We start from the raw sequence: 25,492 nt of genomic DNA on the forward strand, positions 1-25,492 counted from the left end.
CCTCTCCGTCCGGTTGTGTCAGGTCGGCCCAGAGGGACACCGGAGAGCTACATCCGGGCCAAACCCACAGCTAAATCCACTCCGTGTAGACCCGACGCGGCAGTTTCCCCCTCCAGGTGTCGGCGGCGGCGCCGTCCGTGAGGGGGGCCACGCACCGGAGATGCGTGACGCCTCTTCGGACATGCCACAACACCACCCGGTTGTGGTAGGTCATCCGATATATGTATAAACACTTGGGAGCAAAGTCGCCTTTGTATAGACCCGATGCTGTTGTTCCCCATTCCAGATGCCGGCTAGCGGCGGCACCGCTCGTGAGGGGGGTCTCACCGCTCTGTACAGAACCGAAAAATAATGTATGTATGCTTATTAACCCGTACTATATGTAAGTTAGTCAAATAATAATATTTAAGAAAACATAAAATATAGCTATGAAATAAAAGAAAAAAAACTAACGAGTGGAGGGGGTGACCGGGAAGTGGATAAGGGAACTATGAAAAAAAGATCGATGACGTGGTAAAAAAAAGAAAAAAAACTATGAAAAAAAATATCGCTATGAAAAAAAAGAAAAAAACTATGCCGACGGCATAGCTACGGCATAGGGCAGATGGCCGACGCGCCGAGGATCAGTGATGTGGCATCTATGCCGACGGCAGCCGTCGGCATAGGTGGTGGTCGGTGCGCCTCGGATCGACGACGTGGTAAAGGAATCTATGCCGACGGCCTCCCGTCTCGGTCGTCGGCATAGATCGGACGCCGTTAGCCGCACGGCACGAGTGGGATCGTCGGGCCCACAACTATGCCGACGGCCCATATATGCCGACGGCCGCTGTAGGCGTAACTTGGGATAAGCCGACGGCTCGTCTGGGCCGACTGGGGCCGTTGGCATAGCTACGGATAGCCCGCCGGCTTTATTATGCCGACGGCCTGGACATGGCTGTTGGCATAGCCCAGACAAGGCCGACGGGGGTCATCGGCATAGGACCCTGTTCCGGTAGTGGGTGGAGCAGGGGCGGCAATCTCCGGCCGGCGGCGTCTCGGGACAGGAAGACAAGACCGATCGATTTGAGGGGGACAAGGGTAGACACTTTTATTTTTGACAAGAAAAAGGGAAGGCAATACTGCAGATGGGATTTGCTTACGATCGTTGTATTACTAGCGACGTGGGTCCTTGTGTAGGGTTTCCTTGGAATTCGCTCTTTGTATGACTAATTGAAACAAGAAATCATGGTGGATTAGCTAGCATTTATAACGAAACGTGGATCCACCTTAGTTTCCTTTCATGTAATCTGCTTCCTCAGAACTAATTGCTCCCGATCACGAGAATCTAGTGTCGATGGCGTAATAGGAAATGTGGATTAAAATGTCTACAAATTTGCGAATAGAGCATAGTGAAGGACAAAAAATGGCCAATTGACCTACATTTGTTTGAAAGGGAGTAACTGACTAGCTGTACACACTTCTCTTTTGTTCCTACATGAGCATTTTCGTGGCTGTCACAATTCTCCATGCCAAAGATAGAGCAAGAAAAATGGTTCCGGTGCCATGCATGAACATGCCTTTTTTTTTAATATAGAACAGTGGAGTGAATTGCAAAAAACATCGACACTTCAGGCAAGGTTTGCAGGAACCACACATTTACGGAATTGTGTCAAAAAGCACTAATTTTTTTCATAATTTTTTTGCAAAAAACACTAGTTAACGGCTTAAACCGTTTTGAGCATGATTATGACATGCGGGTCCCGCAAATGATGACATGGCGTAACGGTTCAGGATAGACACCGTTAGGTGAGGGTTTTTTTAGATTTACAAAATAGACCCTGTAGTTTCACAAAGACCCCCTTAATCAAAAATAAAAAAAGCAATCGGCTCCTAGATTTTTCTCACCGTTGACTCATGTCGCCTGGGCCGATGGAGCTCGAGCTCGAGCCACCAGAGCAGCTCACCTGGAGCATGGCCGCCGGCGCCTCTACTCACGCCCACACGCGGCCGGCGGGGCTTCTCTTGCTCGTTCCCGTCCCCGCTGCTGCTCGCACATGGCGTCGCAGCACGCGCCCATGCCCGGCCGGCGCGGCGGCGGCTGCTGCTCATTCCCGTCCCCGCTGCTGCTCGCTCATGGCGTCGCGGCACGCACCCACACGCGGAAGGGGCGGCTGCTGCTGCTCGTTCCCATCCCGGCTGCTGCTTGTGCCCGTCGCGGCCGGCGCCGCTGCTGCCCGTGCGCACCTCGGCCTCCACCACTCGGAGCTCCGAGCTGACCAGCAGCATGCCCGCATGGCCGGGGCCGCCGCAGCTCGCGCCCGTCACGGCCGACGCCGCTGCTGTCCGTGCGCACGTCGGCCTCCACCGCTCTGAGCTGACCCGACGGCCTCGGCCCGCACTCGCTCGTGCTTCACCGGCTCGGACATCAGTCAATGGCGGCGGCGGCTGGCGGCGGCGCAGCTTGCGGGGCCGGGAGGAAGGGGACAGCAGCGTTGGGAGGGGTGGCTGGCTGTTTTGTTTTTTATGGAGGAGTTTTTTGCCAAAAGAAAAGTATAACGACGTCTGTCTCGAACCGTTACACCATGTCAACAAAAGTGGGCTCCACCTGTCATAATCGTTCTTAAATGGGCTAAACCAGTCAAGTAGTGTTTTTTGCAAAAAAATTATGAAAAAATTTAGTGCTTTTTGGCACAAGTTCATAAATGTGTGGTTCCTGCAAACCTTGCTTGAAGTGTCGATGTTTTCTGCAATTCACTTTAGAACAGTGGGAGCCTTTCCTGCTGTAAGTTATCAAAAAAGAAAGTTGATATTGTTTTTTGAAAAGATACATGTGGCAGTTTGATAACCTGCTCTAAATCTGAGATCATGTTCCTATAATACTTTTGATGAGCATGTTTGCCATTTCATGTTGTGATTTTGTGTTCTTTTGTCAAACACCAGGGCAATGGTCTAAGGCTGGAAATTGAGTGGTGGCGTGTTGTCTATTGCAGGTTACATATCCTTCGTCCTTGAAGGTGGAGAAGTGGCTACAAAACTGTGAACAGAACACATTGAAGGACAAAAAATTAGAGCACATTGAAGGTTACATGTCCTTCGTCCTGTGTATTGCCGCTGGAGAAGTGGTGAATGAGTTGGTATGGTTCTCTGACGGCAAGAAGCATGTCAGTGGAGGGCGGAAGTATGCCGGTAGCGGCAGATGGTGGAAGGCGGGATGGTCGCTGCGAAGGGATGCCCAACCTTATGTGCCAGTTAGGCGTTATCGGGCGCCAGCGATCTTTCTTGAGCTGCGTCTTGACACGCAATTTGTCTACATCGACTTATGTGGCTGTGTTTGCTGGCTTAAGCCATTCTATACTTTTGCCATCCCAAAGCATGTTTTGGAGAGTCCGCTTTGGCGCCGAAGTTTGTTGTAATTTGCAGGATACTTTAGAACATCACAGGGCTTTTCCACCTGATAGATAGATCCAACCTGATAAATATGGGAAGACAGTTTTGTTCCCCATTACTGGTAGCATGTGAGACCAGCTAGCTCAGCTGATGAGCTAACATTGAGAGAGTTTATGTCCAGTTCAGTGGGTGGTGGCTCAGTGGGTGCAGTGGAGGCCGTTTATTCATGGCCAGAGCCCCAACTCCACCAAGTCATGGAGATGACCTTTTGGTAGCCATCGTGTATGCTTGTTCTATTATGTATGTAACTGCATGTACTATTATGTATGTAACCTGATGACCTTGTTGTATTTTTATTTTTATTTTAGAAACAGCCTTGTTGTATCTTGGTGGGTTAATGCAGTTTAGCTACAATATATCTTAGTTTGGATTTGGATGCACATATAAGTAATAATGTATTTACCACCTGTCCATCCATACGAGCGATTATTTGATTGAGAGCATCCTATAAAAAAATTGTTGGGAGATATGTTGCGGCTTTACACAGATCACGGTCAAAAGTATCACCATGTAAGCTAGTACTTCCTCCGTCCGGAAATACTTGTTATCAAAATGAATAAAAGGAGATGTATCTAGACGTATTTTCAGACGGAGGGAGTACAAATTTTCAAACAGACAAAGGTGAACTGAGAGGACACATCTTCCAATCATTTTTTTACAGTAAAAGTGGCATGGTACATCACTGAAAACACAATGCATCGGTTTCAGCACTGACGCATGTCATCGGTTTCAGACATGCAACAGCAGCCTTGCAGAAAAATAATACTCCATTGGCCAACACGAGCCTTCCAACATGCTGATCAAAATAGCACCGAATCCTGGACACAGAAGCAGCAGGAAAGAAAGACCCCAACAAACACTTCCAAACAGCCCAGGAATTGCTTGCCAAAAACTTCAGCAGAGGCCGTGCTGTAGTAACAATCGGAAACCACCAAACTTCGTTGAGTGTCAAATCACACCCAACTACGCAAGTTTGCCGCAAAAAAAAAAAGTTCTCCACACAAAGAGCAGGAGCAACCAGGTGCCATAAGAGTTGCTACTTCATTCATAGTTAGGAGTTACGACCACGGTGCATACTCAACACCAATGAACTATAAACCTATGGAAGGGCATTTCTAAAGTGACTCAACCAAACTAGAAAGGAAAAAAAAGAAAATATCTGCACGAATCTTCACGTAAAATCAATGATATAGGACTTAGATGTGCAATACTTAAGCCACATATAGATGCTTTAGCAAAACTGCAGTATACTATTATGTGTACAAAGTGCTCCATTCTATTAGCAGTAATAACATCTAAGAACGAAGTAACAGAAGACATGGGTCAATGAAACAAAATACTCCCTCCGTTTCTAAATATTTGTCTTTTTAGAGATTCAAATGGACTACCACATACGGATGTGTATAGACATATTTTAAAGTGTGGATTCACTTATTTTGTTCCGTATGTAGTCACTTTTTGAAATCTCTAGAAAGACAAATATTTAGGAACAGAGGGAATACTTGCTATCTTTTAACAATAACCATACTGAAGTAACAATCCGACCGAAATAAAAACAGATGCAGTGACCCAATTGCTGCCGCTGTGGTAACGACCAGACACAAAACCATGCTGGGAACCCCGATCACAAACATCTTCCCAAATATGACTGAGAAAAAACATCTCCACATAAAGAGCGGGAGCGACCAGGTGGCAAAAGCAATAGTACCAAGGTGTGTACTGAACATGAAAGACGGAATTATTAAGCAACAGAAAGGAATATCAAAACCAAACATCTGTACAATTAAAATGCCATAATTAACTTCTGACGAAGGAATCAGCATTCCGAACTGCAACCATGCCTTTCATGCTTTTGAACAATGAACGCCGAAAGTAAACAGAGGATAATTTCAGACCAGTTCTATATAGCATAGGTACTCCATTGTTTATAATACTAGCACGATGCTCAAGGTAGCATAACAAGCACCGAATGATGACAGAAGAAGTGTCGATTCCGCCATCCAAATTGTTCGCTTCCTCATACAGGATAGATGCTTCAAGGGCACGACTAGTCCAAAACATTAAGATGGAGCATGGCATCTCATAGCACAATAGAGAACAGAGGCTCCCTGTTCACAGCTTCTTGTTTTTGCGTCTCAAACAATGGAAGTGAAATCATGCTCTCTGGAGGCGATGCCTAGTAAGTGTCCAGTGGTTTTTATGCTCTTCGCTTTCCACATTTCCTAAAAACACGCCATTAGTATCACAATGTAACATACGGCTACGATGATGCTCGTTCATCACAGCCATGCTAGGAACATATTTGATTTGCAAATCAAGCGCTGGCGATGCCTCCATCGCTAATAAGTTAATCTGGTACAGAAAGCCCCAGGTTTCAGCATCATAGTCCTGCAACACCCAAACATCTAAAGTAGTGACACATTGAGAGGAGGTGCTGCACAAAGCTAGGGCGCCATCCATATCCACCAATGACACCGTATCGCCCAACTGTGTTGGGCGGCTCATCTGCCGGAATGTCTCGGCTATGGTGTCAAATACCGTTATGTTGAGACCCATTGCCCAATGCAGCCTACCCTGATGGTGCACTGCCGGGCATTGACGGAACCAAATAGCAGGAATAAACCTTTGTTCTGGAACTGTAGGCCACTGGATGCATCTTGGCTGATCCAATCCGACCGTGAGGACGAAATACTCAAGCAACTCAACTGCTAGGTCGCTCGGGTATGACCAGGGGTATGACACCCAAAGTACTCGGTGTTCTCCAGATGTCTGGTGCCGGTAGAACCCGGCTGCACTGACCCGCAAGTCTGATCGTCGTGGAGGATGTGGCAGGGACGCACACTTGTGGGTGGCCGGGTTGCAGACGTAGAAATCAGATTTGTGTTGATGCGACAGGATGAGGAGGCCATCGCAGGTGGCGCGGTGTATAACGGCATTGGATGCGTACCACCGGAGGATGGGCCGTATCTTTAGGTCATTGGAGGCTCTCATGACGACGCGGCAGACACTACTGGACTCGCGGGCTATGCCTACGGCCACGGGCCGTCGGCATAGGCCCCCAAGCCATCGGCATAGATCTATGCCGACGGCTGCCGTCGGCATAGCCCCGTTAGTGTAGATCACGTCAGCGTACTCCTGTCAGACCGTCGGCATAATAATGCCGTCGGCATAGGGGGGTAAGCCGACGGCCCTGGCGCAGCCGTCGGCATAGTTTAGCCATCGGCGTAGTTTTCCGTCTGACGGCAACGGACGGCGCCGTCAAAACTGCTGGCGGCTCAGGAGGCGACATGTGGCAAAGATATGCCTACGGCAAAGCCGTCGGCATAGATTTACATCTATGCCGATGGCTTTGCCGTAGGCATAGCCCTGCCACGTGTCGCCTCCTGGTGGCTCCTGAGCGTATCTATGCCGACGGCTTTGCCGTAGGCATAGTTTTTTTTTCCTGTTTTCTCTTTTCCAATTCATTTGACAACATTTCAAAACGGAATAATATCAAATATAACAGTTCATCAACATCATTTAAACATAGTCAAGTTCATCATCTAAAGATCATCACCGGCGAAAGTCCACGAACATAAGAGTAGTGCAAGACATGAAACATCATAAAAGTTGAAACATGAAAGACATGGCACAACGGCCGCATACACGGAATCATCATCGGCATCAAGCACCACCGAGTCCACCTCCGCCAAAACCACCACCTCCGCCAAGTCCACCTCCGCCAAAACCACCACCACCACCAAGTCCACCTCCGCCAAAACCGCCACCGCGAAGTCCACCTCCGCCAAAACCGCCACCGCGACCACCATCACTCTGCCAGATCAGAGTGACTGGGGTCGGCGGAGCAGGAGTCGAGCCACCGGTCCCCTACATGTTTGAAAGAAGATTCTAACGGTAAATATGACATGATAGTGTTGAATGAACGAGAACTAGTTTGTCATTAGTTAGGCAAATTTACTAACCGGAGTATCACCGCCTAGTGCCAGCCATTCCTCGAACGTGGGAATGTGTGGGGCGTCTCCCGCAGGTGGTGGTGGGGGTCCAACTTGTGGTGGCTCCGTGCGGTTAGTCCAAGATGCCAACATAGCCTGGATGTTAGTTAAACAAGTCCACTTAGAAACAAGCCGTGATCAACAAAGTCAGAAGGAATGAAAGTGCAAATTTGACCATGAGATCTAGCCCTTTGACTTCCCACGGACGGGCTTTGACCAGTGGACCTCTCCACCCGGTTGTGTCGGGTCGGCCCAGAGGGACACCGAGGAGCAACATCCGGGCCAAACCCACAGCTAAATCCACTCCGTGTAGACCCGACGCGTCCATTTCCCCCCTCCAAGTGCCGGCGGCGGCGCCGTCCGTGACGGTGGCCACACCCCGGAGACGCGTGCCACCTCTTCGGACATGCCACAACACCACCCCGCATGTATGAGGGCCCGGTACGATGCTCCGGTGGCATTGCTACCCCCCAGGGCCCCCGCCCCGCCTAACCCTGGAGCGGTTGACCACGGGATCTAGCCCTTTGACTTTGCACGGATGGGCTTTGACCAGTGGATCTCTCCACCCGGTTGTGTCGGGTCGTCCCAGAGGGACACCGGGGAGCAACATCCGGGCCAAACCCATAGCTAAATCCACTCCATGTAGACCAGACGCGTCCGCTCCCCCCCTCCAGGTGCCGGCGGCGGCGCCGTCCGTGACGCGGCCACACCCCGGAGATGCGTGCCGCCTCTTCGGACATGCCATAACACCATCCGGTTGTGGTAGGTCATCCGATATATATAAACACTTGGAGCAAAGTCCCCTTCGTATAGACCCGATGCGGCTGTTCCCCATTCCAGTTGCCGGTTGGCGGCGGCATCGTTCGTGAGGGGGGTCACAACGCTCTGTACGGAACCGAAAAATAATGTATGTATGCTTATTAACACATACTGTATGTAAGTTAGTTAAATAAAAATAATAAAGAAAACAGTGAAGAAAAAGAAAAAAAACTATATGTATGCTTATTAACACATACTATATGCTTATTAACACAATCTATAGGTATGCTTATTAACACATACTGTATGTTTATTAACACAATCTATAGGTATGCTTATTAACACATACTGTATGCTTAATAATAATAATAAATATATGGAAAAAAAGAAAAAAAAGAAAAAAAACTATGCCGACGGCAAAGCCGTCAGCATAGGTGCGGCCAGGGCAGATGGACAGCGCCGCGGATCGATGACGTGTCGGGTATGCAGACGGCTGCCGTCGGCATAGCTCCTGGTCGGTGCGCTCTGGATCGGTGACGTGTCACCCGTATCTATGCCGACGGCCACCGTCACGGCCGTCGGCATAGATTTGACGTCGTTAGCCGGCCGTGATGACAGTTGTCAACGGGCCCGCATCTATGCCGACGGCCTATATATGCCGACGGCAGCTGTAGGCGTAGTCGGGATAAGCCGACGGCCTATATATGCCGACGGCTGCTGTTGGCGTAGACACAGATAGCCCGACGGCCATTGTACGCCGACGGCCAGGAGCTAGCTGTCGGCATGGCACGGACTAGGCCGACGGCAGCCGTCGGCATATATTTGGCTGTCGGCGTAGAGCCCCGTTCCGGTAGTGAGATGCCCTCTCCGTGTTTGACGATGGGAAGCGAGGGCTGGTGGCGATGGTGGTCGAGGACGAAGGCGTCCGTGGAAGTGCCGCCGCGCCACGACCTGCGTACCGCGCGGCAGTGGAGTACGTCTCTGACAGGCAGGCGGACGAGGATCTCGTGGACGACCAGCCACTCCGGTAGGTAGTCGAAGACGGTCGCGCAGTGGCTGCCTTGCATGCTGATTCCTCGCTGATATATATAGGGAAAAAGAAAAAGGAAGAAAGACACGTTAGTACGACGTCGACGCTTGGAGAAGGGTTCCAACTTCCAAGGAAAGGAAACAGGCAGATCATGGAGGATGGCCGGAGGGAGCCGAGGTGACTTACTTTACTGTGGAGCGGAGGACGGCGGCGTAGCGAGGGCGGCTGTCTCCGGCGGCGTCGCGACGGCTCCATGTTCGGTCCCGGTGGCGTCTACAAGACCGATCGATCTGAGGGGGCCAAGGGTAGAGACTCTTTTTTTTTTTGACAAGAAAAAGGGAACGCAGCACCGCAGATGGGATTTGCTTACGATCGTTGGATTACTAGCAAAGTGGGTCCTTGTCTAGGGTTTCCTTGGAATTTGCTATGACTAACAGAAACAAGAAATCACGGTGGATTGGCATTTGGAACGTGGATTCACCTTTAGTTTGCTTCCATGTAAATCTCCCGAGAATCTAGCGCCTGTGTTCCAAAAAAAAGAGAGAGAGAGAGAGAATCTAGCGCCTGGGACAAAACTGCAAGGTCATCAGGCACCAACTGCCTAGCCTTCACGAGATCCTGTTCATCGATCCCAAACCGGTTGAGGTGTGGCGCACAGCGGCACGGCCTCCTCGGAGTCATGTTCATTCAGCGCTAACCGCCTTTCATGGTCCTGTTCATCCAACCTATAACCAGCTAGGGTGGAGCGTACCCGCAGTGCCATAGCCGAACTTTCCACACACCGGGCCAGCCTTTGGGCTACAATGAATACTCTAGCTACAATACCATAATATTGCTACAGTGTTCCCTCGCTACGCCCCAGACCATGGCCCGGGCAGCCTGAGGCTTGTCTACGCCCGTGCGTACAAGAACGCGGCTGTAATGGAGACTGTTCATCGACAGCCAACCGGACAGCTCAACTCTACGTGTCGCGCAAGGGGGCTCGATGCAACAACCGGCTGGTCTCGACTCTACGTATCACGCGCACGACCAATCAGGCCTCGGATTGCAATAACTCGATCGAGTCTCGCATCGACCGCTAGGATTCAGTAGTGCGAATGGATCGCTCGGGTTTGATAGTGCAGAGGGACCGCTCGGCTTTGATAGTGCGAAGGGACTGCTCGGGGTTGATAGTGCGAAGGGCTCGTTCGTGTTCAGTAATCTAAGGGCTTGCACACGCGCGCGTACAAGAGAAACGTGCAAACTACCCCTGCATCCCTCGAGGCCGACTACTCACCATATACCAAAAATTCCCCGTAAAATTTTCGCCTGACTTCTACCATGATTTTTTACGTCATGACGGCCCAAAGAACGTAATGCAAGTGCGCCTCCGGCCTGCCCAGAACGAAAAGTTCATTTTATGTCATAATTTTTTATCATAGAAGTAGATGTCCACCACATCCATAATGATATACTCCCTCTGTTTTTAAAATATAAGACTTTTTAGAGATTCCAATATGAACTATGTACGGAGTAAACTGAGTGAATCTACGCTTTAAAATACATCTATATACATCCATACGTAGTCCATATTGAAAGTTTCTAAAAGATCTTATATTTAGGAACATAAGGAATATGTTTTTGTCATAAATATCGTCATGTAAGTGACAAAATATATTTTTATTTCGGGTTATAACGTCATGGATGTGTCTTTTTCTTAGTGTAGTTTGGGGTCCTTTTTCACAAAAATCCCTTTCAAAGCAATCCAAACCTGTGCAACAGCTAGACGCCCCGTCGACTGCGAGGTGCCTGTGCGTGTGCTGTCAAGATGCTATGCCGGTTCAGTTTTTTGAAGGTGATCTAGGGTTAAGATGTGCGTGCGTGTGCTGTCAAGATGCTATGCCGGTTCAGTTTTTTGAAGGTGATCTAGGGTTAAGATGTGCGTGCGTGCATTCATAGGGATGAGTGTATGCTCATGTATCGAGTGACTTTGATTGTACTGTCTCAAAAAGAAAACTACCCACCGTGTGGTGTTCGCCTGCTGGAGATTTGCTTAAAATATGGGTGCAAAGTACAGACAAACAAAGATGTCGTGGAGCCAGACTACGAGCATCACATGCAGCATTGTAATGTATGCAAGAACCATCGATAACATACATCAGTAACACGCATAATGAGCTCCAGGGGAACAAGCACAAGTGACTGACGCTACAGACAAGCCATGGTACCAATCTAGAGTAACATTATCGCCCAAAGAGTAGGTACATGAGGGTGGGAGGACGATTAGCATTCAAAGGATGACAGGCTCGGTATAGCCCTGAGTGAGTGAACTACAAGCACCGGTTATCCGGTAGACGACACGACACGCTTACACCTTCCGGATGAGGAGGAACAGCCTTTGATCCAGCTCGAGGTTAGCGGTACTCGAAGGGTCGCCTTTGAGCAACATCAGGAGGCCACCAAAAGACGCGTAGATCTCCCTGGAAAGAGGGGAAAAATGGGTAAAATAATTAGAAATGGTTGCACGAGGGAATGAATTGGTCAACCCACTTGATTGAGAAGTACTAGCTGCTAGGTGTTGTATACGGTGCAGGTCGGTTCGAGATATGCAAATAGGCATTGTGAGAAGATGTGAATGTTCTTAGAAAAATAATTGCGCTTGTGCTGCACGGTGTGAACGTGTGATTCACATGATACAATTAGCCCAGCATGCATATGGTACAAAAACGACAAGAGACCATCAACACACTATCAATAAATTCGGCTTAGTCCATTTCCTAAGAAAATGGGCTCCTTTTGCAAAGATTTAAGAAATTTTCTAGTAAGTACAAACTATAAATAAAATCACTAATCTAGAGTTCAGAGAAGTCATACACTTTAGTAGCTTCTTTTTTTACTGGAATTGTCCTCTGAAATCGCGTGGTCGGCGGCTGGCTCTTTCTCTTCTTCTTTGAACCACTCGACGACACCCCGAGGCTTAGAGGATTTTTGGAACCGAGGCGCATTGGAGGACCTTATTTTAAATACTTTATAAATCACATTTAAAGTTTCAAAAGGATTCCAATTTTTTTACGTGTATATGAATGTATATTACATATGTGTAAAGTTTAGTTATGAAATAAGTAAACATGTAAGCTATACAAACATAATGGTGATTTCCAAATAGTGAATTGTACAAGCACTATCCATCTTTCCAAAAAATCACGATCTTGTCATTTTTGTGTAACTCACGTGGACTTATTCTAGCATCAAAATTTACACATGTGTAATATACTTCAGATATTTTTTAACTTCAAAATAGCATTTTGGCACTATTCAAAATGTAAGGGTCCAATGCACCCATCCTCGAAAGTGACTTTCGGCATCTCTTGCCACTTTTTACACAACGAACAAAAACGTCCCTCCATGATATAGAAAACAGATGTAAAAAAATACATCCCCTAAAAAATGTAAAAAAAAGTCAATTTTTTTTCTGAATGTAAATACATCATGGGGTGATGCAAATTTGCATCACCAGCCCTTGCCCGAGCAAAAACGCCCACAGACGCGCGAACGCCCAACTGTCATGCGGAACCTCCTCCATCGTCGGTGATTTCGCCTCAGTAGTCACACACCGCCGCTCGTTCGTCGACCCCTGACCCGACCGCCTAGCCACGCCGTTGGAGGCCTTGCTGGCGCGCCGTTTGGATCCGCCGCTACGCGTCGTTTTTCTTACCGATTCGGCCGTTGGCCGGAGCGTTGGCGCCCATTTTGCCCCGGAGCTTGTCAGCGAGGCCCGACCTAAGTTATACGGGCCATGCACACCCACACGGCCACACTGCACGGCCTTGCCAGGCACACTAACTACACGGGTCGTGTCGGGCCGGCCCACGGGCCTCCCACCCTGGCCACGCATGGGCGACCCATCAACATGTTTAATCATCAGCCCACCTATTATTCAGCCTATTGGCCTATAGAAATTGAAAATAAATAACAATAAAACTAAATGGGCTGGGCCAGGCCGGCACGCATGCCCAGCTTCCAGGCCCAGACACGACCTGGTTAACCATGTGCCTGGTCGGCACGCATGCCCAGCTTCCAGGCCCAGACACGGCCTGGTTAACCATGTGCCGGGCCGGCCAGGCACAGGCCGGGCACGCGTGCTAACGGGCCGGCCTGGCAAGTACGGCCCAGTTTGCGTAGGACAAAAGGGTAGCCTGGGGCGCAGCCCACTCTCCCTACCCCTTTTGCTGGGCCTCGGCCAGTCAGCCCAATAACAAACAGCAAAAAATTGAGTTTTCGACGAGAAGAACGGAGTCGTCCCGTGCCCGTGGAACCTTATCCAGCCGCCGCTCGCCGCCCGTCCGCCGTGCCCCGTGTCCGCCGTGCCCCTGCCCATACGGCGAGCCCCGTGAAGCAGCGAGCAGTCCTCCCCTCCCATCTCCTTCCTGTCTGCTTCCCTTGCTGATCTGCGGGCTGCTGCCCTCTCCTGCTGACCGACGAGGCGGCGCGCCGGTGACCGCGTTCGTCCAGCCAGACCTCGACCCCGACGTCTGGCGTTCGTCCTTCGGCGTTCCGCCTCAGCCAAAGGTATCCCCCATCTAGCCATTTCAACCTCTCAACTCGAGCTTAAGTTCTACAGGAAATGTGGCCGTGCCCCTCGGCATTATTAATGCTTGATAGATTGAAGCATGATCTTTAATTAATTCTCGTTGCCCTTAGTTTTGTAGTAATTCTGCAGTTTTGTAAATGTGGAAACCAATTTAGCAAAAAAAAAAAACCAGTATAATTTACAGGAAGGCAAGATGAATAAAAGAAATACTGTAAGACAACAACATCTTTTTTTTTTCAAGCTCAAACCACGGCCCTTTGTATGCGTTGAAACTGCCGCTCTTTTTGGGTGGGTGTATATCTGTGATCTACCTACAATGCCTCACACTTTAGTTATCAAATCTGAACTTGAAGATATCATATTGCAGTTTGTGTATCTAAAACTCTAGCTAATTCTGCAGTTTTGTCTCCATTTTTGCAGTCAGTAGGAGGGCGAGGCCGCGAGGGTGCCGTAGCTTATATCAGTTCGCGTGTGCCTTACGGCGGAAAGGCTGCATATTTATTGGCTGAATTTTTGTTCATCTCCGAACTCCAAATTGTAATGCTCTCCGCGTCTAAACCCCTTCTCTCCCCGAGCTCCCTTATTGCCATGGCGATTCGGCAGCCGCCGCCGCATGCACCAACACACTACGCCCAGCCTCACAGGCGGACATCGCCATTCCGCTGCGTCGTGCGAGCGGCTCCTTCTTCTTTCACAGTCGCAACGGCCGTCTCGTTGCCACCATCTCCCAAGAAGGTCTCATCTCCACTCCACTCGTTACATTTCTCTTTGACAGCGTCAAGAACCTGAATTTCTGCTTTGTACTGTGAAGGTTCTTGTGCCCATTGCCATGGGCACGGAGGAAATGGAGGCAGTCATCCTGGCCGGCGTCCTCAGGCGAGCAGGCGCTGACGTAACGCTGGCCTCTGTGGAGGACGGCCTCGAGATCGAGGCTTCCTATGGGACGCGCATCATCGCAGACAAGACCATTGCAGCGTGTGCAGACCAGGTGTTCGACCTTGTGGCTGTCCCGGTAACCCACCTCTCTTATTATTATTCTTTTAACTTTTGTTTGGTTTATAAAAGGAGCAAGAGCTTCTTATTAATTTCATTGCTGAAAAAACGATAAAAAAACAGGAGATAAACAGCTTTGTTGGGCACCAACAAGGCTGTGCTGGTATCCTGAAATTTTGGCCTGATGCAACACGACCATCCTCTACTAGCTCACCCATCCAGCTTTAAAAACCAGAGTCTTAGAACTCCAACATAACGAACAGGACAGCCTCAACACCTTGCAGTCAAACTAGTCAATGCAGCGACCCTTTCTGACGAATGACCAAAAAATACTACAAAGAAATTGCTCTCTGCTCCAGCTTTTCAAGCTTCAGTGAAACATCACCAATAACTGCAGACATGACCAATTGTTTTGAAGAAATCGCTTCTTAAGAACAACCCAACCTGACCACAGGTTAGCCATCATCAAAATAACTGTGGTTGGATCAGTGGGAATAATACTATTGGAACTTGCACTATCTATTCCTACATTTCCATAAAGACCAAAGTAAAGCTGAAATCCCAGAAGCAATAATCTGACGTTTCGTAATAGGACTTGACATTATCCAACTACAAAGTTACTAGTCCCTTTCCAGCCCCTATGCAACAGATAATTCTTACTGAATATGCTATTGTGGAAAGCAAGACAAAGGAAAACCTTGATCCTAGGGGGAATTTTACTGATCAGGTAAAGGGAACGAACTGTAAACTTGCCATTCTTCTCCAAAGTCCAATGACGTCTATCATGCTCCTCCAACAAAATCACCGTACTACATAACTGACCTAAAGAACTCCACAGAACAGCATTCTTCTCCCAAAGGTTTCTCCTAAATGTGATCCAACCAAAACCCTGAGTGAAAGCTCCAGCTACTGTCCAATTCGTACTAAAGGTGAGATTGTACAACCGAGCAAACTGAACCGCTAATGGCTTGTCTCCTATCCACTGATCTTCCCAAAACCGAACAGCTTATTGGATTTAGCAGCAGGAAGTTATGGAACATTTATAGTTTCTCTTATTAAAATATTTCTCAGCATTTCTCTTTGATACTGCAAACTTTCAAACTGTTTAATCATTTTTTCCCTTTTTGTGCTGATTGTGACATGCCATCTCTTTGTTGTCACTCACTTCACCTGTGTTGTTATATGTTTGTTACAAAGTCGCAGTATATAAAATCTAATCTTCGATTGTTGGGGCGATGTGTTCAGGGAGGAATGCCTGGTTCAGTACGGCTGAGAGACAACGAGATCCTTCAGAGAATTATGGTTAGACAAGCTGAAGAGAAAAGATTGTATGGTGCTATATGTGCTGCACCAGCGGTTGTTCTCATGCCCTGGGGTCTTCACAAGGGAAGAAAGGTGGCCATTTTGCTACATGACTAGGTTTAGTCGATCAAGATCTTCTTTAGTTGACATTGCACCCTTATTCCTTTTTTGCAAGATCACCTGTCACCCATCCTTCATAGGAGATCTTCCAACATTCCGAGCTGTTGAGTCAAATGTTCAGGTTTCAGGAGAGCTCACTACTAGTCGTGGTCCTGGGACAGCATTTCAGTTTGCTTTATCATTTGTCGAGCAATTGTTTGGGCCTCACGCTGTTGAAGATGTGGACAGTACTTTGGTTCGTCAAAATAAAACTTTCATATCTTTGTTTTGCATCATGCCTTTTAGCTGACTAGACTATTTCTTGTAAATTCAGTTGTTCATGTGTTGTTAAACTATTATTAATAGGGTACTACTGTACCTGCAATTCAGATTGTTGCTTTTATTCTAGGAAGTGTAATTTATTTTTCAGTTGCTTATGCTAGCAAGAACAATTTAAAGGAAGAATGCTAGCAAGTTTTTAGATTATGTTTTTTTGGTATGGCTTTATGAGGTGCAACTTCTTTCTTGCATTGTAACACCTGCTGACCACTGTGCCATTGTTGTAAATTGCCCATGGATATCATAGATTGATGCTGCTCTTGAAAGAAGTACAGAAGTCAACAGAGTTGAATGGCCTTTTGATCACAAACCTCAGGTCAGTTCATGTTTGAACTATAATTTTTGCTAAATTATTAGCTCAAATAATGTGTGTGTTTTACATGTAGAACCATAACTAATGTAAAATTTATGTTACAATAAATAGGATAATATGCTTATGCAAGTATGTTTTTTTTTGACAAAGGGTAACAAGGCTTGCTTGACAAATGGATGCCTAAAGCATTTCTTGTAAAGAAAAATGGGATTGGGCAACACGAGAGTGAATACTTGCACTTTCTTGTTTTTGTTATTTGCAGCAATGCTTGCCTAAAGGTGCATGCTTGATTTAAGAAAGCTCAGTTTGATTGCGTATGCCCTAGCATGCTATATGAATTATTATTGTCTATCTGCTGATTCCCCCTCATACGCTGTCACTGTACGTGAAAACACCCCCATGCCATATTTCTATGCGAACGATATCCATGCTAGTGTGAAAAATAAAGTTCGTATATCTGTCTAGTCATTACTTTCGGCTATGAGCATAAATGGGGAAAATGTTAGGAAAGGTGCAATCAGAGTCCAAGTTGTGTGGCATTGATTCTTGGATGATTTGACTTCTGAACAGGTTCTCATTCCAATTGCAAATGGGTCTGAGGAGATGGAGATCATAATGTTGGTGGATATTCTAAGACGGGCAAATATAAATGTGGTGTTGGCATCAGTTGACGAGTCCACAAATGTTGTTGGGTCTCAAAGAATGAAGATTGTTGCGGATAAATGCATATTGGGTGCTTCTGATTCAAAACATGATCTAATCATTATTCCTGTAAGTTGTTTCGCATTTCACATTTTTATTTGATGCTTCCTATTTATAATATAAGCTACTTAAGAGTTTGTGCTCAAATATTTGCTTGTTTGGCCATCAATATATATTGCAAATACTGACAATATTTGTGATATAGAGAGCTACTAGAATACGAAAATTCCAGCTCAAGAAAAGGTTGAAAAGAAATAAATTTACATGTGCATCTTTCATGGTCATATATGAGAATGTCCAGCTCACGACTAGTTTGTAAAGAAATTAACTTACATTTACACCTTTCATAGTTATGCCTGCGCGTTTCTGTGACAAAAGAAGTTATTTGTTTACCATTCTTGTCTCATTCTTCTTAATCATGTCTTAAGGCGTAGCATTAAGAATTTCATTGCCCAGCTTCCTATAATTCAGGTGTTCATGTGTGTGCATTTGCGTGTTGTGCTGTCCTTTTGCTTTCTCTGCTTTTTTTTTTTGTGTGTTTTCTTTGTCCAGTATATCTTTTTTCTGCAATGTTTTATCCCTTCATATTGTCCAGGGGGGACCTGCCGGAGCTGAGCGTCTTCACAGGTCTCCAACTCTTAAGAAGCTACTCAAGGAACAGAAGCAAGCAGGCAGGATGTACGGTGGGATCAGTTATTCTCCATTGATATTGCAGAAGCAAGGTTTACTCGAGGTGATATTTTTCGGACTAAAAACTCGTAGCATATCTTATACCCCTTCATTGAAATAGAAGTAATGAATCGGAATTGTGTTACTCAGGATAAAACAGTAACTGCTCATCCTTCCATAGTCAATCAGCTCACTTGCCAGGTTATTGACGGATCAAAGGTTGTGATTGACGGAAATTTGATTACCGGGAAGGGACTTGGAACAGTCATGGACTTTTCCCTGGCCATTGTAAGAAAATTCTTTGGCCATGGGCGAGCGAAAGGTGTGGCAAATGGAATGGTTTTTGACTACCCCAAGAGCAGAAACGCCTAGCATTCCTGGTACTATGGAGTTGGATCTTGCGGTAGCTATGCTCAAACTTAAGTGACTGTCTCTTGCGGAGATGGCAAAATTTTCTTCTGTTGCCGCCTTAGTGGATAGCTGCAGACTGCAGTGAAATGTCCACTCAATATGTTGAGATGAACCACAACTGCAATGGGAAAATCCATTTGGGGTCAGTTCATCTCAAGATGTTCTGCGCCGATGCGGCATCATGGGCATCAAGGGCCACGTGCTCTATGTGTGGTTGGAGGCCACGGAGGACCTCCCAAGTGGCGACGGCTCCAAGTACGGCAGCAGCGTCATGCGTGAGTGGGCACTGGACCTGTGGCGGAACAGCATGTGACAATATATTGGCATTATGTTGGCAAGTTTATTTTAAACTTCTGGGCAATTCCTGAATATTGAGGTGCAATGACCTGCAAAAATAGATCAATCCAACTGCTTATCGTTTGATATTACTTTGATGCTTAATACGTAATTAAGTTAGTACAAAGTTGGGTCATCTATTTTGAAACGGAGGGAGTACTTGCTTAGTTTTCCTTGTGACTGAACGCGTTTATGTTATGTTTGCTGTCAGAATTTGGCAACGCCGATACTTAGAACACTGCCAAAAATGGTAATATTCAGAGGAAAGAAAAGACGAGGGAAGACCACATTGGGGAATGCATCTTGGATCAGTGTTTCTGTTTGCTAGTACAACAGAACATGCAACAAAACCTTTGCGTCACGTTGCATGTGTTTTGCTGGCTTAGTCATCCCATATTCTTTCACCCCAAAGCATATTTTGGAGAGTTTGCTTGGTGCAGAAGTTTGTACTACTTTGCAAGATATACTTCAGAACATTACAAGGCTTTTCTGTCTGATAGATCCGAGTGATATATGTGGCAACCCGTTTTTTTCCCCCATTGCTGGTGGCATCTGAAATCAGCTCAGCTGATGAGCTAAAATCGAGAGTTTATGTTGAGTCGTGCTTTGGACCAAGGATTGTGCAGCAGGTGGTGGCTCTGGTTTCTTGCTTTGCTCGGCAGGAGAAACTAGGACCAAGGATAGGTAAGATAGGTAAGAGCATCTATAACCGGACCTCTCAAACCCGTCTCATACGCCCGGGAAGGCCGCCAGGTCAATGTGCGGTCATGATTTTTTGACCCAGACGGGCTCCTTAAACGGGCCTCAAACACCCGGGCTGACCGGCACCCCCCCCCCCCCTATCCAGCCCAAATATGGGGCGGATATGGGGGCACTTGGGCACGCCCGCCACGTCGGACCCGACAGCCCGACCCCACCCTAAATTGCATCAAATCCATCAAACCCTTCCTCCTCCCGCCGCCCTCCAACCATTCTCAAGCCCGGACCCCCGCCGGCCTCCACCCTTGCTCCCAATCCTCACCTCCGGTCCTCATCCACCGCCGAAGATGTCGTCCAGCCCGACCCATACCACCGCAATGGAAACGCAGTCCGCCCCATCTGTCGGCGACATGATTTGGTCCGCGGCGACTTGCAAGGCGGAGAATGTCGCCCGCAAGTTGCGGCGACGCCGACAGCGAGAGAGGGAGGCGGCGGCGATGTCACAGGGAGGTTCAGACGTGGTGGAGCAGCTGTCTCCTCTGCCGCGCCTGGATCTCCACACACCTTACCTCCGAGCGTCTACCTTATCGGCGCACACCTTGCAACTATATAGTCATCAAACATAATAAATTATATGTATTTTTAGTTTTAGCCTTTTATATTATTATTTTAAATATTCATGTTTCATACAATGAATCACATACAAATATGTTGGAAAATAGTCCCGCAACAACGTAAAGCGTTTAGTGTTCATCTAGTTTCATAAAATAGGGCTGGCCTAAAAAATTAATAAAATTGGGCGGGGAAAACCCGTCTCTTCTCTCCCTAATCTCTCCCTAATAATAAAGCACGGATTGGGTCTCCGGGTTCACCGTCACAATGCGCTTTCTTCTTCCCATGAATTTACGCTTTCAGTTTTTCTCACCTAATATTATTTTCCACATCCAAGGTGGTACTATTTTAACTGTGTATACTAAATTCAACATGCAGTCCGTTCGTAGAGCCTCGCTCGATCTTTTCGCACGCAGCCTGGTCCTCGCTTTACTGGGCCCAGTGGGCTTCCACGATCAGCCTAATAAAAATAAAAAAGGTGCTCATGTGTGATTCCAACACAGGACCTCCAGTTCCATCAAAAAGAATGCAACCAGCCGAACTCCGTCCTGTTTGCGTTAAAAACCAAGGTTTCTTATCAAATAGTTAGTCCCACCTCGCTTCTTTGCACTAATCCTCACCAATTTAAATATGGACGAGTTAAACAAATCAATAAGTAGCCTTGAGACTTATACAGAGAGATAATGTCGAAGAAGAAGGGCCCTGCGGAGGGAGAGGACGAGGAGGGCTGGATGATGAAAGCACGGGGAACAAACACATGGCTGGCGACCATGTTCATGGAGACGGCGAGGAGGACCATGTCACCCTGCAAGCACAGCAATATACATAGAGCAATGGAAGCTACCTCCTAGCTGGAACCACGGCGGCCGGGGCAGGGTTTGCGGCAGCGCACCATGGGAGGCGGTCGTGGGGTGTGGAGGTGGGAGGCGGTCGAGCAACAGAGGAGGAGCAAGGGCGCCATCAGAAGAGGGAGTCGGAGAGACACCATGGGCAGAGGCAATAGGAGCTGCGTGGCCGGGAAGAGAATGAGAGGAGGAGCATGGAAGGAGACGGCAGTCGGAGGAGAGTGGAGGTCGGAGGGGCAGCGGCCTCGCCGGAGTGGCGGACGCGCGAAGCGAGGGGCACTGGGCACTGCCCGCCCTCTGTGCGTGTGTGTGACGGCGCTGGGGTGGAGATGGGGGATCGATAGGCTGGAGGGGATCGGACTAGGTTTAGAGACTAGAGTACCGGGGTGGCTAGGAGTTAGGTGGGCTTTCCTGCGAGGGGTTAGTCAGGCCCAAGTAGTTGGCCGGTAACACATCAAGTGTATTCAAATTTTGTGGTTGAATTTCTAGAGTATGCACATGGTATTCCTTCTCAAAAAAAAAAGTTAACATGACTGAAGTTTGATTAGTAAAAGAATCTAAATCTAAAAATTGTCAGTGGATCAAAATTTAACAACTTAAATTTATGTTTCAGAGTAAATAATAATGGTATGAGTAATAAAACATTAATTTAATTATGTGTTATATAAATATAATTTTTAAATCATGCAAACATTAATTCTTTATTTTAAAAATGTCCATAAGTTCTTAATGTTTTCAATTGTATACATCCGTAGACCAAAAGGATGTAATTTTAAAAATAATATCAAAGTGATTTTGTTAGCCAGACAAAAAAGTTACATAATATTGAAGGTTATAAAATTTGATGGTATGCACTATGAATTACCTGTGAGCTATTTATTATTTTTGGAATGAAGTTATGTGAAAAAACACACTTTGCTTAGTTTTATCAGTATCTGTGTTGCTCGCGTGCATTGTCTTGGACACGGCGACCACTGTCGATGAGAGGGGAAGGGAGGTTAAAAGGTGACATAGGTGGGCATCAGGTTAAAAAAGAGGTGTGGACCTACGAAGGCCTTAAGCCATACTTTTTGCAATACACACATGTGATTGTCTCCCGTTGCAACCCACGGGTCCTTTTGCTAGTAATAATAAAGCACCGATTGAATGTGTCGGGTTCACTGTCACGGCTTTTTTGCATAAAGGTCCCTGCGCTTTTTAGTATTTGACCCGCAGTCCCTACGTAAGTGGATCTGCAAAAGTGTTTCGTTTCTTCATCTTATCCACCGGCTGGAAGGGGCGCACGCTCACCGACTGCACCCGCCGCGGGGCTGCCGCGGCCACCATGGCAACCTTCGACGCGGCCGCCTCCGGTCCGGACGCGGCGACCGACCTCCGCCTCTCCGCACACCAGTACAACCAGCTCCTCCACCTGCTCGCCTCCGCGGACGGCACCGTCTTCCCCGTCCACCCGGCCGCCGCCGCGCGCCGCGTGTTCGCCGGCATGCTGGAGGCCAGGGCGCCCCCGTCCGAGGCCACCATCACCTCGCTCGCCTGCGTCGTCGCTGCAGACGCCGAGGGCGCCTACGAAGCCTTCAGGCTCGTCCTCCACGCGGCAGAAGTACGGCCTCGTGCCGCGCCTCCGGTCCTACAGCCCCGTGCTTGCCGCGTTCCGGCGCGCCGGAGAGGCTGGCAAGGCCTACGCGGTCGAGGCCCACATGGCGGCCTCCGCTGCATCGCCGGAAGACGGGAAGAGCCCGAGCTCGCCCCGCTCCTTGAGGTCAGCACGAAGGCCGGGACGCAGACAAGGTGTTTGAGTATATGCACAAGCTGCGGTGAGCCGTCGGGTGTGTGACAGAGGAGATCGCCAAGGGGGGGGTGTGGTTCTGGAGCTGGTAAGGCTGGTGACCCTCGACCGCCGCAGGACGCTGGCCCTATCCCACGCTGCCACCGGCCGCCTGGACGCTGCGCTGGAGGCCCTCGCGGCCGCTGGGAGCCGGGATGCGTTCCTCCACAAAACCTTGATCTGGAGCTTCGATGACGCAGGCCTCCATGCTGGGCTGAGGAGGAGAAGAAGGGGAAGAAGGGGGGCACATCAGAGGTGTCGGTCGAGCGCGCCGTCGAGGACGTTGATGACGGCAGCACATGCGAGGCCGGGGAGGAGATCATGGTTGATGCTTTACCGCCTGAAGTTGTTGACCTGGAACAAGAGGGTAAGGTGGATGTGAGAGCGGAAGCGCATGCCGTGGTGCAGGATGTGGTGTCCGAAGCACCTGAGGTGCCGGAACCAGAGGTGAAGAGTGAGGAGGCGGTGGTCCGGGACACAACCAAGGTGCATCCTACGCATCAACCAGAGACGAAGGCCGATGAGGTGCTGGTCAGGGATACGGACACAACTGTTGTGGTGCAGGAACCTGAAGCAAAGGGTGAGGTGTCATGGTCTCGTGAGGCAGCTGGTGCGCAGACTATAGAGGTACATAACGTTTCTGCTTGTTTACCATTCATCCCCAACATTTTGAAGTTGTGATGTCGCATTAGGCGGGCTACTTTTGTTGCTGGTGGTACGGGGGCAGGCAGTGGCGGTGGCTGCTGCTTAGATGTCTTTGCTGGTTCAGAGAGATAGATGGAGGTGAGTTTGTTCTGTGCTTATTATGATCGTGTTTGATAATGCCTGTTCAATGAGAGTGCCATTCGGTCAATTGTTTGTATGAATTCTGTAAAAGTTGTGTTACTGTGAGTGAACAAAATCTTGTATGCCGCACCTTTGAGTTTGAGATGCAGATATGTATTCCCTGTGAATAACTTAACTCTGACATCTTTACTTAAAAAAACTGGATGCAACTGGGGAACTTGTACCATTTGTTAGATATAAATGGCAGGAGCACAGCCTATTCAGTAAATACAAACTATCCGCATCTCATGTTCAAAGGGACATCTTAAAGGCTTTGTCTTTCTAGCGCTGTCTGCTCACAATTCACCACCCTTCTTGATGAATTGGTATGCTCTTGGTATTAGCATTTAACATATTCAGTACAAACATATCTTCAATTGTTTTTGTAGGATTAAATATAGCAGCGCTTGTGCTTTTATCATTCCGTCAAGTATTCACACTGCTGGAACCATACGTGTACAACTGGAAACATATTTTACCGAGTTAAGAGAAAATGATGCCAGGAGGTGTCAGCAGCAGCGGTGGCTCGGAGCACAGGCGAGGGCGTTTTAGAGACACATTAGTATTTTTTGATAGAGACTACTGGTAGTTAGAATGATTTCACTGTCGAGGCGATCCTTACACATTCATCAATATTTAATAACAACAGTGAATTTATCTCTATATATCTGCCTTCTTACCTTTTGGGAGCTTGGACTTGCTCTGTATGATATTACAGGGCTTGAATGAACTGCAGATTTCGTCAATCAGTAGTGTTGCTATAATTTTTCACTGCCACATGTTTTAACTTAAGGGAAACGTTTAGATCCGGCACGCCGGCCCAAACTTCCGCCGACCGCGTGACACGCTGGCACTCACAACGTGCTGCAGCCTTGTATTCCCTTCACGTGAACAGTTCCGCGCGAGACGCGTCCGTGGTGGGTCCGTGCGAACCGTTTTTTATCTTATCTCTTTCTTTCCCCTCTTTTCTCCTGTCCACACAACGCCACATCGGTTTTCTTCCACCTCCAGCACGCGCGCCTGAACTTCTCTCGTCCGTGTTCCATTGCCCTCGTTTTCTTCATCTGCTCAATCCTCAACAACCATCGCCGGGGAGGCACGCACACGATTTTCTCTTCTCCAGCGAGGATGCTATGAGGATGTTGCATCCGGCTGAGCAAAACGCTGCAACCATCGAATCGAAAAGCTGGAACCAGCGAGTAAAAAAGCTGGAAACATGGGGCGGCAGAGCTACCACGATCAAGATTTGCTGGAACTAGCAACGGCTAGTGCTACAACTGTGCAACACGAATGCTGGAACGGTGGAACCAAGGTGGGAGGGAGCTGTCGTGGTCAAGATTTTTTGCCGGGACGCTGCATTTGATGCAAGCTGGAACCAGCAACCGATTGTGCTGGAACCGGCGAAATCCTGAGCTGGAACCGACCATTGAATTTGCTACAACGACCAGAGTGGGCTCTGCACCGACGAAGTTGGAGCCCTGTTTTGTTCTAACCGGCAATCCAAAAAGCTTCTACCGGCATGTTTTTTTTCTACAACGAAAAAGCTTCATCCAGGGAAAGGAGCTGCAACCGGGGGACGACCAACGGCGCTACAATGGCGAGCGGCGCTGGCGAGGCTTCGAGACGGGAGCCTGCTGCAAGCGGTGGTCCGGTGTGCTGGGGAGTGTGCGGCGGCGACACTGAGAGTTTTGCAGGATTAAGGAGAAAGGCAGAGCGGAGATGGAGGAGGAATAGCGATTCAGTTT

General features: G+C 48.1%; 2 protein-coding genes across 2 annotated transcripts; both read left to right on the forward strand.

The window, feature by feature from the left end:
* Positions 1 to 13,477: 13,477 nt before the first annotated feature.
* Positions 13,478 to 19,034, forward strand: LOC119287919 (protein DJ-1 homolog C-like). Its single transcript, XM_037567534.1, has 9 exons — positions 13,478 to 13,755; positions 14,198 to 14,512; positions 14,589 to 14,789; positions 16,016 to 16,165; positions 16,248 to 16,427; positions 16,758 to 16,826; positions 17,394 to 17,594; positions 18,121 to 18,258; positions 18,345 to 19,034. Exons 2-9 carry the CDS (start codon positions 14,318 to 14,320, stop codon positions 18,564 to 18,566), a joined length of 1,356 nt encoding a protein of 451 aa, XP_037423431.1. The 5' UTR covers positions 13,478 to 13,755; positions 14,198 to 14,317; the 3' UTR covers positions 18,567 to 19,034.
* LOC119284084 lies at positions 18,787 to 24,474 on the forward strand. The gene is made up of 5 exons (XM_037563366.1): positions 18,787 to 18,914; positions 22,313 to 22,697; positions 23,118 to 23,549; positions 23,615 to 23,705; positions 24,137 to 24,474. Exons 1-5 carry the CDS (start codon positions 18,787 to 18,789, stop codon positions 24,232 to 24,234), a joined length of 1,134 nt encoding a protein of 377 aa, XP_037419263.1. The 3' UTR covers positions 24,235 to 24,474.
* The last annotated feature ends 1,018 nt before the right edge of the window (positions 24,475 to 25,492 follow it).

The sequence above is a fragment of the Triticum dicoccoides genome, chromosome 4A (genome assembly GCF_002162155.2).
Source record: "Triticum dicoccoides isolate Atlit2015 ecotype Zavitan chromosome 4A, WEW_v2.0, whole genome shotgun sequence".
NCBI lineage: Eukaryota > Viridiplantae > Streptophyta > Magnoliopsida > Poales > Poaceae > Triticum > Triticum dicoccoides.